The sequence below is a fragment of the Pimephales promelas genome, chromosome 10 (assembly GCF_988280905.1).
Source record: "Pimephales promelas chromosome 10, fPimPro1.hap1.1, whole genome shotgun sequence".
Classification (NCBI taxonomy): Eukaryota; Metazoa; Chordata; class Actinopteri; order Cypriniformes; family Leuciscidae; genus Pimephales; species Pimephales promelas.
The window spans coordinates 4,531,400-4,547,218 of record NC_142778.1 but is presented as its reverse complement, the minus strand read 5'-3'; the positions used below and the strand labels follow the sequence as shown (position 1 = coordinate 4,547,218).

General features: G+C 37.0%; 1 protein-coding gene across 4 annotated transcripts in view; it reads left to right on the top strand.

Annotated features, from left to right (window-relative positions):
- Positions 1-4,490: 4,490 nt before the first annotated feature.
- Positions 4,491-15,819, top strand: part of cngb1a (cyclic nucleotide gated channel subunit beta 1a) — a 36,750-nt gene continuing 25,421 nt past the window's right edge. For 2 of the 4 annotated variants that reach the window (XM_089135313.1, XM_089135312.1), the window contains exons 1-11: positions 4,491-5,069; positions 8,068-8,161; positions 8,251-8,281; positions 8,378-8,423; positions 8,565-8,661; positions 9,718-9,743; positions 10,379-10,478; positions 14,202-14,226; positions 14,348-14,432; positions 14,523-14,659; positions 14,744-14,861. In XM_089135313.1, coding sequence (XP_088991439.1) covers positions 8,069-8,161; positions 8,251-8,281; positions 8,378-8,423; positions 8,565-8,661; positions 9,718-9,743; positions 10,379-10,478; positions 14,202-14,226; positions 14,348-14,432; positions 14,523-14,659; positions 14,744-14,861 — 758 coding nt within the window. In that variant the 5' untranslated portion in view covers positions 4,491-5,069; position 8,068. Of the gene's footprint in view, positions 5,070-8,067; positions 8,162-8,250; positions 8,282-8,377; positions 8,424-8,564; positions 8,662-9,717; positions 9,744-10,378; positions 10,479-12,063; positions 12,100-14,201; positions 14,227-14,347; positions 14,433-14,522; positions 14,660-14,743; positions 14,862-15,819 lie in introns of those variants that run through there. The other 2 variants (XM_089135316.1, XM_089135314.1) reach the window with 2 other exon arrangements.

Here is a 15,819-nt window from a genome sequence, read left to right as displayed (position 1 = left end):
GAAAACTTCATTTAGAGGACACAGATGCCCAGAGTCAATCTGAATTTTACAAAACTATTGGCAGTTTTCCATTTAGTTCTGTCATTTTCTTATAAAGGCGCCTCACCATTTACTAACTAACCATCATGTTGTTCCGAACCTAAATGACTTTCTTTTTTTCCAGTTGAAAACAAAGCAAAATGTCCAAGCTGCTGTTTTTACACAGTGGAATGGAAAAATAGGTGGAAAAGAATGGAGAAAAGTAATTTAGGTTCTGAAAAACATACAGTTTTCATTTATGGGTGAACGATCGTTTTAAGCAGACTGCTTGCAACTGTTAGTTTACATGAGTTATGTTGCTTTACAGTTAAGAAATGCTGTGCTATGAATCCTCTGAGGGATCTGAAACACACAGAGACTGCAGAGAATACTGAGAACACTGTGTCAAAGCTGTCATACAGCGGGGATGATCCATCCTCTGTTTTGCTGACGTTGAATTTCAATGCGGTTTGCCCTGTTAGCCAAACTAACACATAATCCCTCAGGCCACAGAGACGGCTACTCTTTACCCTGCCATTCAAACACACCTGGACTGTCAGACACTTGTATGGCACCAAAACACCATGTCATGCTTTCAAGGGCCAGATTTACTAAACAGGCGCAACTCGAATACAAGTGGAAAGTTCTGTGCGTGATCTTTTAATTACGTGCAAATCAAAGAACACAGACGCACAGAATTCTCATTCCCATAATGACCAACACAAACTACCATGAGCAGCTGGTTTAAGGGTAGGTTTACATGACAACGATATGCTTAAAACGGAGGTTCTTCGTTTAGACGACACCATTGTCAACACGATCCCCATTCACGCGGATCCGCAAACTACTAAAAATGCTGTATGGGCTCTATGCACGGCGTTATTTCCGGTGAAGGATTAAGGATGCTCGATAACTTCCGCCGATCGTAGAGTCCAATGCAATACCGAGAATTTATATTGAATTTTATACTCCGTAGTTATACTAATGAAACGTTAGTCACAAAAACAGATAAAACAGACACCCCTCGTTGTGTTTATGCTTCTTTTTAAAATTATATTAAATAAACATAACTATACATAAAATTACATCTAAACGTATGTACGTTTCGTTTCAAAGACGGGAGGACAGTAAATATTGAATACTCTGCCATAATCCCGTTTTCTCCGGTTTTCCTCCGCTTTAATCTACACAACCGGAAATGGACGAGCATCCTTACGTCAAATGCGGAACTTATGCGTGCATATAGCCCATTCTGCAGCCAGGCCATTAGATGGCGATGAAACACCGTAGACTGAACACGTAATACACATGTGCATGACGTCGTCGTTTTCAGAGATTCGCGTTTTTGTTGTTTACGTGGAGACCGTCGTTAAAAACTTCGAAACAACACTTTAAAACCCGTTTTTGCATTTTCAAGCACCCAACACGCTGTTGTCGTGTAAACGAGCGGCCAAAACGCATACAAAGTTTTACGTTTTTAGTTGAACGGTGTCGTGTAAACAGCCCCTAAGACATAGATAAATTATGGTGCAAATACCAGTAAATTGACCAGCGCAAACCTTGCATCATTCTTTAAATATTCTCCTCCTGCTGAAAGGGAAACTCGTACAAACGCATATGCAATAATGTCAGTCGCAAAAATAACCTTGTCCACAAAAAAAGCTTTAAACAATTTCAGACGATGAATAAGGGTCTTATCAAGCGGAATGATCGCTCATTTAAAAAATGAAGTTCAAGTTTCATAAGCTCAAATGGTTGCCTTGCTCTGTTCTGTGATGAGCGTTCGTGACTCTCCTGTAACTCGTTTATCAAAATGAACAAATCTTTTTTCGTGCCATTTGGTTCATTCAACGAACGAAATGAACGAGTTGACTCGGGAAAAGATTCTTTCATTTTGATGAACGAGTTCAAATAGGAGTCACAAACGCGACTTTTTTTTTTTAATGAGCGATCGTTTCGCTTGATAAGACCCTTATTCATCGTCTAAAATCGTTTGAAACCCTTTCAGCAGTTTGCAGTTTTCACTGAAACTGTCTTTTGGACCTTGAACCGTTTGGTTCCCATTGAAGTGCATTATATGGAGAAAATCCTGGAATGTTTTCATCAAAAACCTTAATTTCTTTTCGACTGAAGAAAGAATGACATGGACATCTTGGATGACATGGGGGTGAGTAAATAATCAGCAAATGTTTTTTGAAAAGTGAACTACTCCTTTAACGTTTTTTTTTTTTTTTGTACAATTATGCAGAATAAACAATGGTAAATATTTAATTGATCACTTATATGATCACAATATGATTTTTCCACTAAATATAGCATATTGACACCAAATGATAACTGCAAATCCAACTTTTGCTGCCTGGAGTCTTGTTGTTTCAGTTACTCTTTCCCGATTTAGATGTGTTTGTTGTGTTTTCGCAGCATTCACGCTGAAAACAAATGCCAGTGCCACTCACACATTGCGAAACCGCAATCACCCCGGCCGACGGTGACGTCACGCACATACACTCTACAGCTATATTTTAATTCCTAAATCATTAATGAAACTTGTGATAATGTGTTACCAAAATATATTTTTTTTTAGACAGATAATCAGACGTTGTGTGATGTTTGGGATGTGATGTGGCGTCTGTAATAAGTGGCAGGGTGGGGGACATATGGGGAGGAGGGATGAAGCAGACTCCAGAGGGTTGTGAGCAGAGGTGAAAGTGACTCATCTCAGGCTTTGAGAATTTTTAAACATGAGCCGAGAGACGGCATCTTATCTCACCGATGAATATGTGCCAGATGGCAAACTGGGAGGCGATAGCAACAGACTGAGATACTCGCCGTGTCTGAAGGGTAGCGGCAAACACCGGCAGAATCGCTCATAATATCAGATCTTGTGAAGGTTTGACGGACCCTTAAAGACCATTAAATTAGGACATTAGTGTTTTGTCTTATGACCGTAGGATGTCTTCCCGGAGCAATAATATCTTACTCAGAAACTCACCTGCAGCTTTAACCTTTCAAACACATTAAACCATAATAACCCTAGCAATGTAATTAATCTCATTGGGGAGACTGGGATCCAATGAGTCAATGAGAAATGAGATTGAGGCAAGGTTATAATCATTAACTAAATCTAAAACCATAAAAAAAAAAATTTACATTTTTGGTACTTGAGGTAAAATAAACTTTAACTGAAATAAAATATTTTAAATGTATATATTATTTCACCTCGTTTCCAAGGCAACATTTCTCATTTTCGTTTAAAGGGATGGTTCACCAAAACTGTTAATTTACTCACCCTTAGGCCATCTAAGATGTGAGTTTTTTCTTCAGTAGAACACTATTTTTAGCCATGATATGGTCCTTGGTGATTCATATAGTGCTAGTCAACGGCTACCGTCACTTTTAGAGTACAAAAACACATATATAGGCAAAACAAAATGGATACTCATGGCTCCTGGCGATACATGGTCTAATGAAGCGGAACGATCAGTCTGTGCAAGAAACTGAACATTATTTACAACATTCACAGCCTCAGCATTCAGTCCTGAGCACATTCCTGATAGTCTGGATAGTCTGTCGCATAATGTTGTATGTGCATGAGCTCAAAAAAAGTCAAAGTCAATCGTCCTGATTGAGATCACACAAGTGAGTCTAATCTTCATTTTTTAATCGGTTGCTGCATCTAGGATAAGCACTTAAAGGAGTAGTTCACTTTTCAAAAAAAATTTGCTGATAATTTACTCACCCCTACGTCATCCAAGATGTCCATGTCTTTCTTTCTTCAGTCGAAAAGAAATTAAGGTTTTTGATGAAAACATTACAGCATTTTCTCAATGGACTTCACTGGGAACCAAACGGTTCAAGGTCAAAAAAACAGTTTCAGTGCAGCTTCAAAGGGCTTTAAACGATTCCAGACGATGAATAAGGGTTTTATCAAGCGATCGCTCATTTAAACAAAAAAAAAAAATAACAAAGTTTAAGTTTTATAAGCTCAAATGCTCGTCTTGCTCTGTTCTGTGATGCGTGTTCGTGACTCTCCTGTTCGAACTCGTTCATCAAAATGAACAAATCTTTTTCTGAGTCAATTTGTTCGTTTCGTTTGTTGAATGAACCAAATGACTCGGAAAAAGATTTGTTCATTTTGATGAACGAGTTCGAACAGGAGAGTCACGAACATGCATCACAGAACAGAGCAAGGCGAGCATTAAAACTTAAACTTTGTTATTTATTTATTAAATGAGCGATCGTTTCGCTTGACAAGTCCCTTATTCATCACCTGGAATCATTTAAAGTCCTTTGAACAATTTGCAGTTTTCACTGAAACTGTCTTTTGGACCTTGAACCGTTTGGTTCCCATTGAAGTCCATTATATGGAGAAAAATCCTGGAATGTTTTCATCAAAAAGCTTAATTTCTTGTCGACTGAAGAAGGAATGACATGGATATCTTGATGACATGGGGGTGAGTAAATAATCAGCAAAAGTTTTAAAAGTGAACTACTCCTTTAAGAATGTTGAATGTTGCACTCAAAAATGTATCATAAAGTCATAGACAAGAAAATAAAAAAAGAAATAAAAGTCCCAGTTTCCCATCCCAGTTTCAGTTAAAAAGTTCATAAAACTCAGTGAAACAATTCTGATTACTTAAAATGTGTCAGTTTTATGAACTCAAAAGAAAAAGAAAGTTCTAAATTGTCATAAAAGTTCATTTGATTTAACTAATTTGTTGATTTGAGCATGAGGGTTTACCTATGAAAAATATGAAATGAGACCAAAGCAGCACAGAAAAAAAACTTTAAAATGGTCACTATATTTGAGGAGTTTTGGCGATGGATTCTGACTCTTTGTCCTGGACCCCTCTGTTTACGGGCTGAGCCCCAAGAAGGATTCTGTGGAGCTAATGAGGTCCAAGTCCAGGTCCTCCCTGTCCATCCTTCCCAGAGAAAGCCTAATCCCGTTAGCTGAGCTTTCTCACGGATAATCCCTCCACTTCCCCAGCTGCCCGTCCTTGAGCCCTCAGCCTCTCTCGGGGATGATTGTCTTCTGCTGAACACAACAGGTAAATATCGCGTCTGCCAACATTAACAAGCAAGAATCTGAAATTTTAATATCAATGTCCATTTGATGCGTATCGTTTAGTCTTTTGTTGTTGTTTTTTTGTTTAATTCTGTAATTATTTTTAAATTGTGTGGATTGTAACAACCAGGAAAATTAGTTAACGTTGGTTAATGCGTCAACAGATTAGCTAATTATACATTTGTTTTTATTATTTTATAGTTAGTTCATGTTAGCTCTGGTGAATAAATAATATTAACAGATGACAATAATGTATTAGTAAATGTTGAAATTTACATGAACTATGATTAAGAAACGGTTTAAAAGACGGTTTATTTTAGGGGGCCTCGACTCGGTAATTATACTGAGTATTAATTCACAAAATATACGGATTATAAAATTAGGGTTAGGGTTTGTGTTTGGTTTGTAAGGGTCAGTAACTATGTACTGTTATTAATATAGTGACTACACACGTTGTTTCAACCCAAATTTGGGTCAAATATGGACAAACCCAAATGTTTGGTTTTAAAATGTCTTTAAAAAATTTACAGTTGAAAGTTGAAGTTTTAAAAATAAATTTTTAACCCAACATTTGGGTTTGTCCATATTTGACCCAAATTTGGATTGAAACAACCCAGCATTGTTTAGAGTGCATGTAACACTAAAATAAAGTGTTACCATATTTTTCATTGCATGTTATATGTAATGAACTAATGTTAACAAATGGAGCATCATTCACTCTAAAAAATGCTGGGTTATTTCAACCCAAATTTGGATCAAATATTGACTAATTGGGTTAATTAACATTTTAAATGACATTTTTACCCCAAAGTTTGGGTTTGTCCATATTTTACTCAAAATTGGGTTAAAACAACCCATTTTTTAGAGTGTTGTAAAGAGTTACCATCATTTTGTATTGGATCAAAATTAATTTCTCTGGCACTATAATATTTACCAGGATCGGCTGAATTTCCAGTAAATATACAAAAATGAAACTTTCTGTTTTTCGAGAATATGTAAGGAGGTACCAGCTCATTTCTTCAAATGTCAACCCATATGAACCTCCTGACAGCTGGTTTGACTAGCAGTAAATCACCAGTCCATGAAGCTACTCGGGCTCAGTGTTTTCACCCATCTTCTCAGAGGCTTTCTGTATTGTGCAGTTCACTGTTTTCATTCGTTTGGCTCAGTGTATTTGGCGTTTCTATTGGTCGCAGACAGTGTATATGGGCTTTATAGGAGGTTTAAGTGGATGATGATTTCAAATCTGCAGTATTGGGAGTTGTTTGAATACATGTCGGGCCTGAAATGGAGAGTTGAGAGTGAGCAGATTGAGTTAACAGTAAGACCGCCGCAGAACAATGAAGTCCGTGGCCTCGGCCTACATCTTTCTCTGCTCAGGTATAAAGTGGAGCAGCGTGGGTAGACGGGTACAGCTGGCTCGGGCTGTTTCCGCAGGTGTTCGAGCCAGGAGAGATTAGGGTCAGATGCATTTATCAGTGATTAACAGTGACAGGAGCCCACACAACCAGCCATGATCCCTTTGGAGCAAAACCCCTGTGACCAAGAGCAAGAAAAAGTTCGATTTATTACAAATGTCATGTCAATTGGTTTCAGACTAGGAGCTGTAAGCAGTTTCAGCTGGTGTGTTAACTTTAACTCTACACCGTCCCTTCAAAATTTGCACCTCAAAGGCATATTGCAAACTCTAATGTACAAAATGATTGACAGTCTATTAAATAAATTCAAGTACATAAGCATGCAATGATAGCTGGTTCACTTCTTCTTGCAGTCTTGAAATTATCTCTAAACGACAGCTTTCCAGCCTGGCAGAATTATGATTATTAAATGTAAATTACACTTCAGTATTATTTATATGACACCCCTTTAAGTGTCTATAGACTTATTTTGCCACATTGGTCACTGCAGCTGCTGTGCATGAATAAATATGCACAACAACATTCATTTACATTTAATGAAAATTACATGACTTTTAAAATGTATTTTAAAAAAAAGAGATATTTTGATACTTAGTGGTTAGACTCTAATGCCTAATGAAAAACTTAATAAAAGGCTGAAATTATTGGTAAAATTAATTAATTAGCTATCTTAATTCTTATTTGGTTATTTCATTATTTCTCTTATAGTTTAATCAGAGCTATATTTTTGATGATGTGACAGAATTTTTTTTTTTTTTTAAATCAATGAACAATCTCAGTTAAGTATCAAATCTGAGCTGGAAAATCTATAGCCTCATAAATACAGCAGAAATAGCTTAAAGGGTATACTTTGTTGGCTATAACTAACGACAGACACTCAAATCGAGGAATCATATTTTAATCTATTCATTTAGGCTACAATACATAACGAACTGATTCACTTCAATGAACTGAACTCCAATGCTTTGAGAGAGACAGGACTGATTCATTTGAATGAATTGGTAAGCCATATTTTAATCTCTTAATTTACATGAACCTCCCGAAAGAACAGATTCGCTAGAAGGAACTGACTTTCCAATGTATGAGAGAGATGGAACCGTTTCAGACAAATTCATTATATAAATCAAACGTTAACGCCACAGGGCTGTTTGGAATGAACCAATTCATTAGAATGTGTCGGACTTTCTAACGCGCGTCAGTTTCACTCTTGACACGTGAATTAACACAAAGTGGTCAAGCGTCAAACTAGACGCGTCAGGCGCGAATTTGACGCGCTATTCGCGTCCGGTGTGAACACAGCATAAAACTGAAGTATGAATCGATTCACTAGAATGAATCAGCCGTTCTCTGACAGGGAGGACTGTTTATCTGAACGCGTTTGAATATTTTACCTGAACGCAGGCAATAAAAACAGCGATGTAACGTCTGGTTGCACTTGAAAAGGAGTCACTATTTTAGTTGGTTACCCCCCAACACTTTTAAAGTATCTTTTTGGACGATTCTTTTTCATTATACTAAACATTCTTATTTGACATTGACGGTGTTAATCTGTATTTCTGACAGCATGTTTAGCTGGGTGGTAAAAGTTGTTCCCCAGCCTCCAGTATCTCCGGGGAAACTGGGAGAGGAGGACCAAACCAATGCGTCCACGTCAGCTGTGAGTGTGTGTGTGTGAAATGTGTTTCTACACATTTGTGAGTCGTCTGTCACAGTGGAAGCATTCACTCTCTCCATACTATCTTTTAGGATGTGACGAAAAAAGACGACGTAAAACAAGGTAACTATGCACTCTATCAAATTTGACAGAGGTTTTGATCAATGAATGACCAACATTCCCCACCATTTTTCCATTTTTCATGATGTAATTTTACAGAAGCTGACCCTTCCAAGTCAAAGGAGGAGGTCTCAGAGGAAAGCAGGTGATGTTTTGTTTGTGTTGGTGTGTGTGTGTTTTGGAGTATATACAGTACATCTCTCGACGCTGTAATCCTGCCAGGCCTAATTATCTCTCTCTCTCTCTCTCTCTCTCTCTCTCTCTCTCTCTCTCTCTCTCTCTCTAGCTCTCAGAATGGGGTTTTGAGTTGGCTTTCTAATGGGTTCAGCAGTGCTCTCCCTCAGCCAGTGAACGCCTCTAAACCGGGCAACGCTGAACTTAAGGTATTTCCATGACTCCTGTTGAGTATACTCACATAATAAAACTAAATAAATTATCTAAATAATCAAATTAATAATAGCCGATAATATGCTTTTTACACTCTAAAAAAATGCTGATTTGTTTAAACCCAAAGTTGGGTCAAATATAGACAAACCCGTTGGGTTAAAAATGTAAATATAAGACTTAACCCAATGGTTGGGTTTGTCCATATTTTACTGAAATTTGGGTTTAAACAACCCAGCATTTTTAGAGTGTATCTTACAGTTCTTGAGTAATTGTACTTAGACTTTATGCTAAGTACTATTGGAACTGAATACCTGCACTATAACAGTTCTTGAGTGTTTATAATTTATAACTAAACTGGAGTATAATTGTGGAGATTTTATGCTGTACTTACAGTAAGTACCATTGAAATTGAATACTTACGCACTTCCTCGCTTACATTAACATTTTTTATTTCGATTGCCATTGTGCAAAGTACATCTTTAATTGATATTTTAATGTTTGCTCTCATTTTTTGTTTCATCAATTTTAATGAGGTTAGACGCCAATCAAATTTCAGTCATTGATCTATTTTGCTGCAAAGTGCAAACCATGACAAAAAATGATTATTTGTCATCATGAAGAGTCGCAATACATATAATCTCTGGACATTGTTGAATGTGCAGGAACGTAACTCTGGTGAGAACACACAGTCAGCGTCAGTCAATAAATAAATATATTAATAATTGTTGACAAGTTTCAGTTCAACATCTAGTGTGTTGTGTGTGTCCTCGAGTTTTACAAGATGGAAAAAAATGAAAGGACAAAACAAAAAAAGGTACTTAAAGAAAATCGTATTAATTTCTTGATTTAACCAGTCTATTTCTGAAGCCAATTATATAGTAATTATTAGTAATTGAATTTTTGTGCAATTTTGAAACAGAATCCAAATATATATATAATTAGTATTTGCTTTCAAACATCTGTTTAAAAAAAGTGAGGCTGGTGACATACATGTAAGGGCAAATGAGTTATTGTTGAACATTTTTTCTTTTTGTTTACCACGGATTGAACAGGAAGAGGGAAATGCAATGAGCAACAGGTATAGTTTCAAACTATGGATTCAGTTTTATTCTGTATGTTTATGAATGGCTTGTGGCATGTAGTTACATGGGAATACTTGTGTGTTTTGCATCTGTATCTGTGTGTATGCTTGTTAAATGGATGTTGTGTTGAGTTTTACACATATTTTCATCACTGTCTCACCGCGGATGGCAGTAACACATCGGACCAGTGAGTAGGCTTAGTGGATATATAGCTCATGAACAAAAATGCTAAGCTTTGCTGGAGAATTTTTAGCATGCTACACATGCAAGATACTTTATTACACTGAGCTGTATTTCCATATTAACAGCTCAAGGCAAAATATCCATGCTGAACAGACATAAACTTTAGCATTCTAATATGCAGACTGGCTTCCATAGAACATAAAATTTTATATAGGCTATATATATATATATATATTTGATACAAGAACACAACTGGAATGGAACTTCTTTTTGTTTTATTAGCATAGGCGACTGCTTCACGGACACCTATGGGCAGACCTGTTTGTTTTTACTGTCACCTGCTGCCATCTAGAGTTGACTTAGAGCAAATCAGCTTATTCGCATGCTTTCACGTCCTCACTTGTGCCCAGAGCATGCGTCTGATGGACTGGATCTCTTCTTCCATCAGGGCTGGGATGATAGGATGGATTGTGCAGGGACTGGGAAAAGTGGTTCCACAGCCGGATGAGAAATACAAGGGGCAAACAGAGCCAGAGGAGGTCACTGAGGTAGAGACACACATATTTCACTAATCCAATAAGATGGTGAGGCTTTGTGCAATTTACTGCGTAAGCTTATTAGCTTAGAATTTTGGAATTTGTGGAGCATATTAATGACTTGTTTTAAATGGACATTTGTATTTATGAAAAAGGATCATTGGTTACACTTTATTACTGTAAAAAATAAAACCGTAATTTTTGCGGTAAAAAAACGGCAGCTGTGGTTGCCAGAACTTAACCGTTAAAAATACAGTAGGGATGTTAATGGTTTTACAGACTTAACGTATAATTTACAGTAATAAACCGTAGCTCATCTCTGATAAAATGCTGATTTTCCAACCTATTGAAGTATTGACATCTGTTTTGTACCATTGGAATACACTGTTAACAAATAATCATCACAGTAATGATGAGAGTCACATGATCAATCAAAGCTCATCACGTCTTCCATAAGAAGGTCAATATTGTATATAAAGAAGCTGCCCAGTGTCATTCACATAAACATTAAACACCATCATGGTAACACACATGAAATAAAAAAAATGCAATAAACATTAATTTAACAACATTAAATGTAACATAAAACCCTAATGTACATAACCGATTAGACAAAAACAAGAAAACTATGAGGAACCATAGTTATTTCAACAAAAATACATATAATGTGAAGTGTCACACAGGGAATTGTGGGAATGTCAATTTACGGTAAATTATACAATGAGTTGTTCTTTTTCACTTTCAAAAACTGTAAATTTAACTGTATTTTACAGTAAAATTATATCACAGTTATTTACCGTATATAGTACTGTATTCTGTTTTTTACCGTAAAAATCTTGATTATTTTTTACAGTACTCAAATAAGTACTGAGTAATATTAACCAACTACATGTACTTAGGCTACTATAGAGTTACGGTTAGGGTTTGGTTTAGGCTTAGTTGGGTAATTATGCATACTGTTATTACTATACATGTACTGTAAGTACATGTAGTGAAACTACAGTATACACTAAAATGTTACCTGATCATTTGTTTGTTTAATCCAATAATTTCACATGAATTTAAATTCTGAATTGTGTCTTACTTTATTTGAGGTATCTTTAACTATTATGTCCTTATATCAAAAATGTATACGGTTACGGTTAGAAACAGGTTTGATGGTATGGTCAATGGGTTTTTGTACCTGTAATTACAGATAGTTACATAATATGTCATTAAATGGGTATATCTTTAAATGTTAGTACAATGAGAAACATTCAGTATAAAATTGATAATTTAAATTTAATTTATTCCATCGCGAAAACATGCTTCCATTAAAAAAAAAACATTACCATTTTTACTGAGAAAGTTTCTATTTGTTATTAGATGAAAACTGAGGAATGATATTTTGAAACATTTTGCTTTCTTTTCTTTCTTTCTTTTTGTACATTTAGATTTTTACATTTTTGTTTTAGATTGAAAATGTGACTTGAACATAATAGTGACACTAACAGAGTTAATGGAGTTAGTACTAGCAGAGCATTTCAGGTCCACGGGCACCAAAGGTGTCTAGCTTTTCTAGAAGCTTCTGTGAGAGTTATGTTTCATTTCCAATTAGCCTGCAGTTGTTCCAGTGGTTAAAGTGGATCCTCCTGTAAGTACAGCGTTTTTGGAGTAAGCTGTGTCAGGATCATGCTTGCTGTTCCCCTATCTGTCCCACAAATCAGCAGGGGCCATATTCTAGGCTTTTCCTCATCACATCATCTGGGCGAGACAAGATCCTGAATAGGAGCTGATGTTTAAATCTGATGTTAACAAGTTAAATCCGAATTAACCATTTTTTCAGCTCAGTTTCAATGTGAACTGTAATTGTGAATATTGAAAGAAGTCTACTAACGGTTTCATTTCAAAGATTGCACCATCATGTCCCATTTAAAGGAATAGTTCACTTTGAAATTAATTTTTGATATGTTTTAGCTTACCTCAAAGGCATTCAAGATGTAGGTGTCTTTGTTTCCGCAGTAGTTTCAATTTTGATATTTTTAGGTCAAACTGTTCTTGTCTGTCAGTCATATAATGGAGTTCTATGGTCACCACCTGAAAGAGCGAGCACAGAGAAGTCCAAATTAAACATGATTTAATGACTCGTAAATGTAAGTACACATTGATGGCCTAAGACACGAAACGAGCGGTTTGTGTGAGAAAACGAACAGTATTTATATCGTTTTTACCTCTTGTAACCACAGCCACGTCCAAGTACTCTGAGGGCGCGGGCGCTTCAGTCTGCGCAAGTGATGTGATCTCTCGCACGTGTACATCACTCATTGTTTAAACAGATATTTCGGAAGTGTTACCCTTTACTGTGAAGATCTAAACATATTTAGATATATAGGAAATTGCAATGGAAGACGATTTCGATATATCAACAGAAAACGTTGAACTTTTTCCGCAACCACACGAGAGATCACTTCCGGCGCTTTCCAGGCGCCGAAGCGCCCGCGCCCTCAGAGTACTTGGACGTGGCTGTGATTACAAGAGGTAAAAACGATATAAATACTGTTCGTTTTCTCACACAAACCGCTCGTTTCGTGTCTTAGGCCATAAATGTGTACTTAAATTTACGAGTCATTAAATTATGTTTAATTTGGACTTCTCTGTGCATGCTCTTTGAGGTGGTGACCATAGACCTCCATTATATGACTGACAGACAAGAACGGTTTGACCTAAAAGTATCAAAATTGAAACTACTGCGGAAACAAAGACACCTACATCTTAGATGCCCTTGAGGTAAGCTAAAACATACCAAAAATTAATTTCCAAGTGAATATGAGGTGATGAACAGAGACATTAATTTGAATTACTTGGTCTACAAACTCCAAGAATCCAGAATCAGCCCAAACTGCTGAATATCCCTCACAGCTATGTCATAATCACAGAATATAGTGTTACAACAAATTAAAATTGTAAACACAAGCTGATTGCTTTGGGCGGTTGTAGATTGAGTCTTTAAGAAATACTTAATAATTTGAGCCTCATTGCATTTTAAGTATCCTGCTATATTCTTATACATCAGTATGCTATGACCCTGCAGCATCGGACATCTCAAATGCTTGCATGGCTACTCTAGCTGCTTACATATGTTACATATGGGTGTTTCTTCAACCTTAAAAGTCTTTTCTTCCCTTTTGTGACGTATATCTGAGTGAAACAGCTTTTTGAACGAGATAAAATGTTGGGCGGGGCTTGATTTTGTCCATATGTAATTGGTTGTGGTTTGCTATTGGTGAATCTCATGTGAGTGACAGGTTGCCCCGCCCCCACACCAGTAAACGCATCATCAGAGAAAAGAATAGATGTTGCTGCAAGAGGTAGTGGAAGTTATGTATTTATTGCAGGGTTTTGTGTATATTTTATTGTTTACACCATATATGAAATATATTATTTAGTGTGTGAAAACGATTTTTTTACACAATCTACATCCCTCCAGTGGGAGATTAAATATGAGATTTATGCTGTGTTAAAGAAATAAAGTGATATAAAATGCCGTTTTTATAAGTTTACTGGGCCAAAGGTCCACAAAGTTGAAGAAACACTGATATATTCGAAAACACTTACAAATGAATGATTGGCTGCTTGACATACTGTAATATAGACAGAAAAACAGAAGTGCAAGCCTGGCCTCTTCATTCTAACACCAATATTAAATTCAATGCCCCACACACAGTAAGAGTTCTTTGTGTTTCCGTCTCTTCGCAGGTACAAGAGGCCAAAGACATCCGTGGTAAGTGCAGCCTCTTGATCTAGAACTGCATAAACTAATTATTATTTTTGAAAGAATTTGCATTGTAAAGAACTGATGAGAACGGAAAGCACACATGTGACATGATTCTCTCTCCCACCAGATGCTGAGCCGCTGCCTCATATTCCTGTGGTGGAGGTTGTGTCTGATGAGGAGCCAGAACCTGCTAACGTTCCCTTCTCTCCCAGGTATATGTTAATGAGCTGTCAGAAGCCAATCAGAATCCTCATTATGACTCACAACTCGTCCTTTAATGTGTCTGTCTCTTTCTCTTTCAGGGTAATAGAATGGATTAAGCATGGTTTTGAGAAGGTAGTCCCTCAGTCTCCTATGCATCTTCATCCTCCCTCTGCTACGGAGATACCTGCTCAGAGGGCTGCTTCTGCTCCCGCCACACCCTGCAAACAAGAGCCAGGTAGGATTTTAGAAATCCAAAAATGCTCGTTTGGGCTTCCTTGGAGAGAGATTGTTCTGCATTTGACTTTTTTGTTATATTCAGCACCTGAACCAACACCTGCTCCTGCACCTCCTCCTCCACCTCCACCCGCACCAACACCAGCACCTGTACCCGCAGCTCCTGAGCAACCTAAACTAGCTGAGGATCCCAAAGGCACAAAGTAAGTGTCCGTCCCCTGTCCTTATAATGTCTGTGGCTACCTCAACACCCTGGTTTAATGCACATTTTTTATATACAGTTGCACTCAAAATGATTTTATTCCCATTGCAAATCAGGTTTATTGGCAACATTTACAGACTTTCAGCTGTTTGCAATGAATTAATCAAACATAATAATTGAAATAGCTCAACACAACAAATGATTCAAGTGGTTTCCCTAAATTCAACTGAAAATGCAACTCAAAATTATTGAACCCCTTCGTGGGAAGCATCTTTAGTCCTCAGTAGAACGCCATTTTGCTGTTATGACCTTCTGCAAATGAGATGTTTAAGCTAGAGCCAGACCGATATATCGGCACACCGATATTATCGGCCGATATTAGGCATTTTCCAAACTATCGGTATCGGCAGTTATAATGGCCGATATATGAATATTTCAAAAATAAAATAAAAACGGACGAAACACGCTTGAACCATGTCATGAGTGTTGGAGTTGTATAGTTTGTCCACCAGAGGGCACTCTACACCGTTCCTGTTGGCAACACTCGTTGACATTGCTTGAATAACAATTAAAAGAACATCCCCATCAGTTCTCTTAACTCAAATAAGCATGACAAAATTTGTGAATACCATGTCCAGTTTCAAATAAATAAATAAAATATCGGCCGATATATCGGAATATCGGATTTTAAAACCCAAAAATATTTGTATCGGTATCGGCCTTCAAAATCCTTTATCGGTCGGGCTCTAGTTTAAGCAGACACCAGCTTCTGGCAGCGTTCCTCATGAGCAATGGCCTTCAGTTCAGTAATATTCTTGGGTTTACGCTCTACAACCACCATCTTCAAATCCCACCAGAGATTTTCTATGGGGTTAAAGTCAAGTGACTGTGATGGCCACTGTCGAATATTCCAGGATACATTTGAATTATTTTTATATGTAATTAAGTCTAATGACATG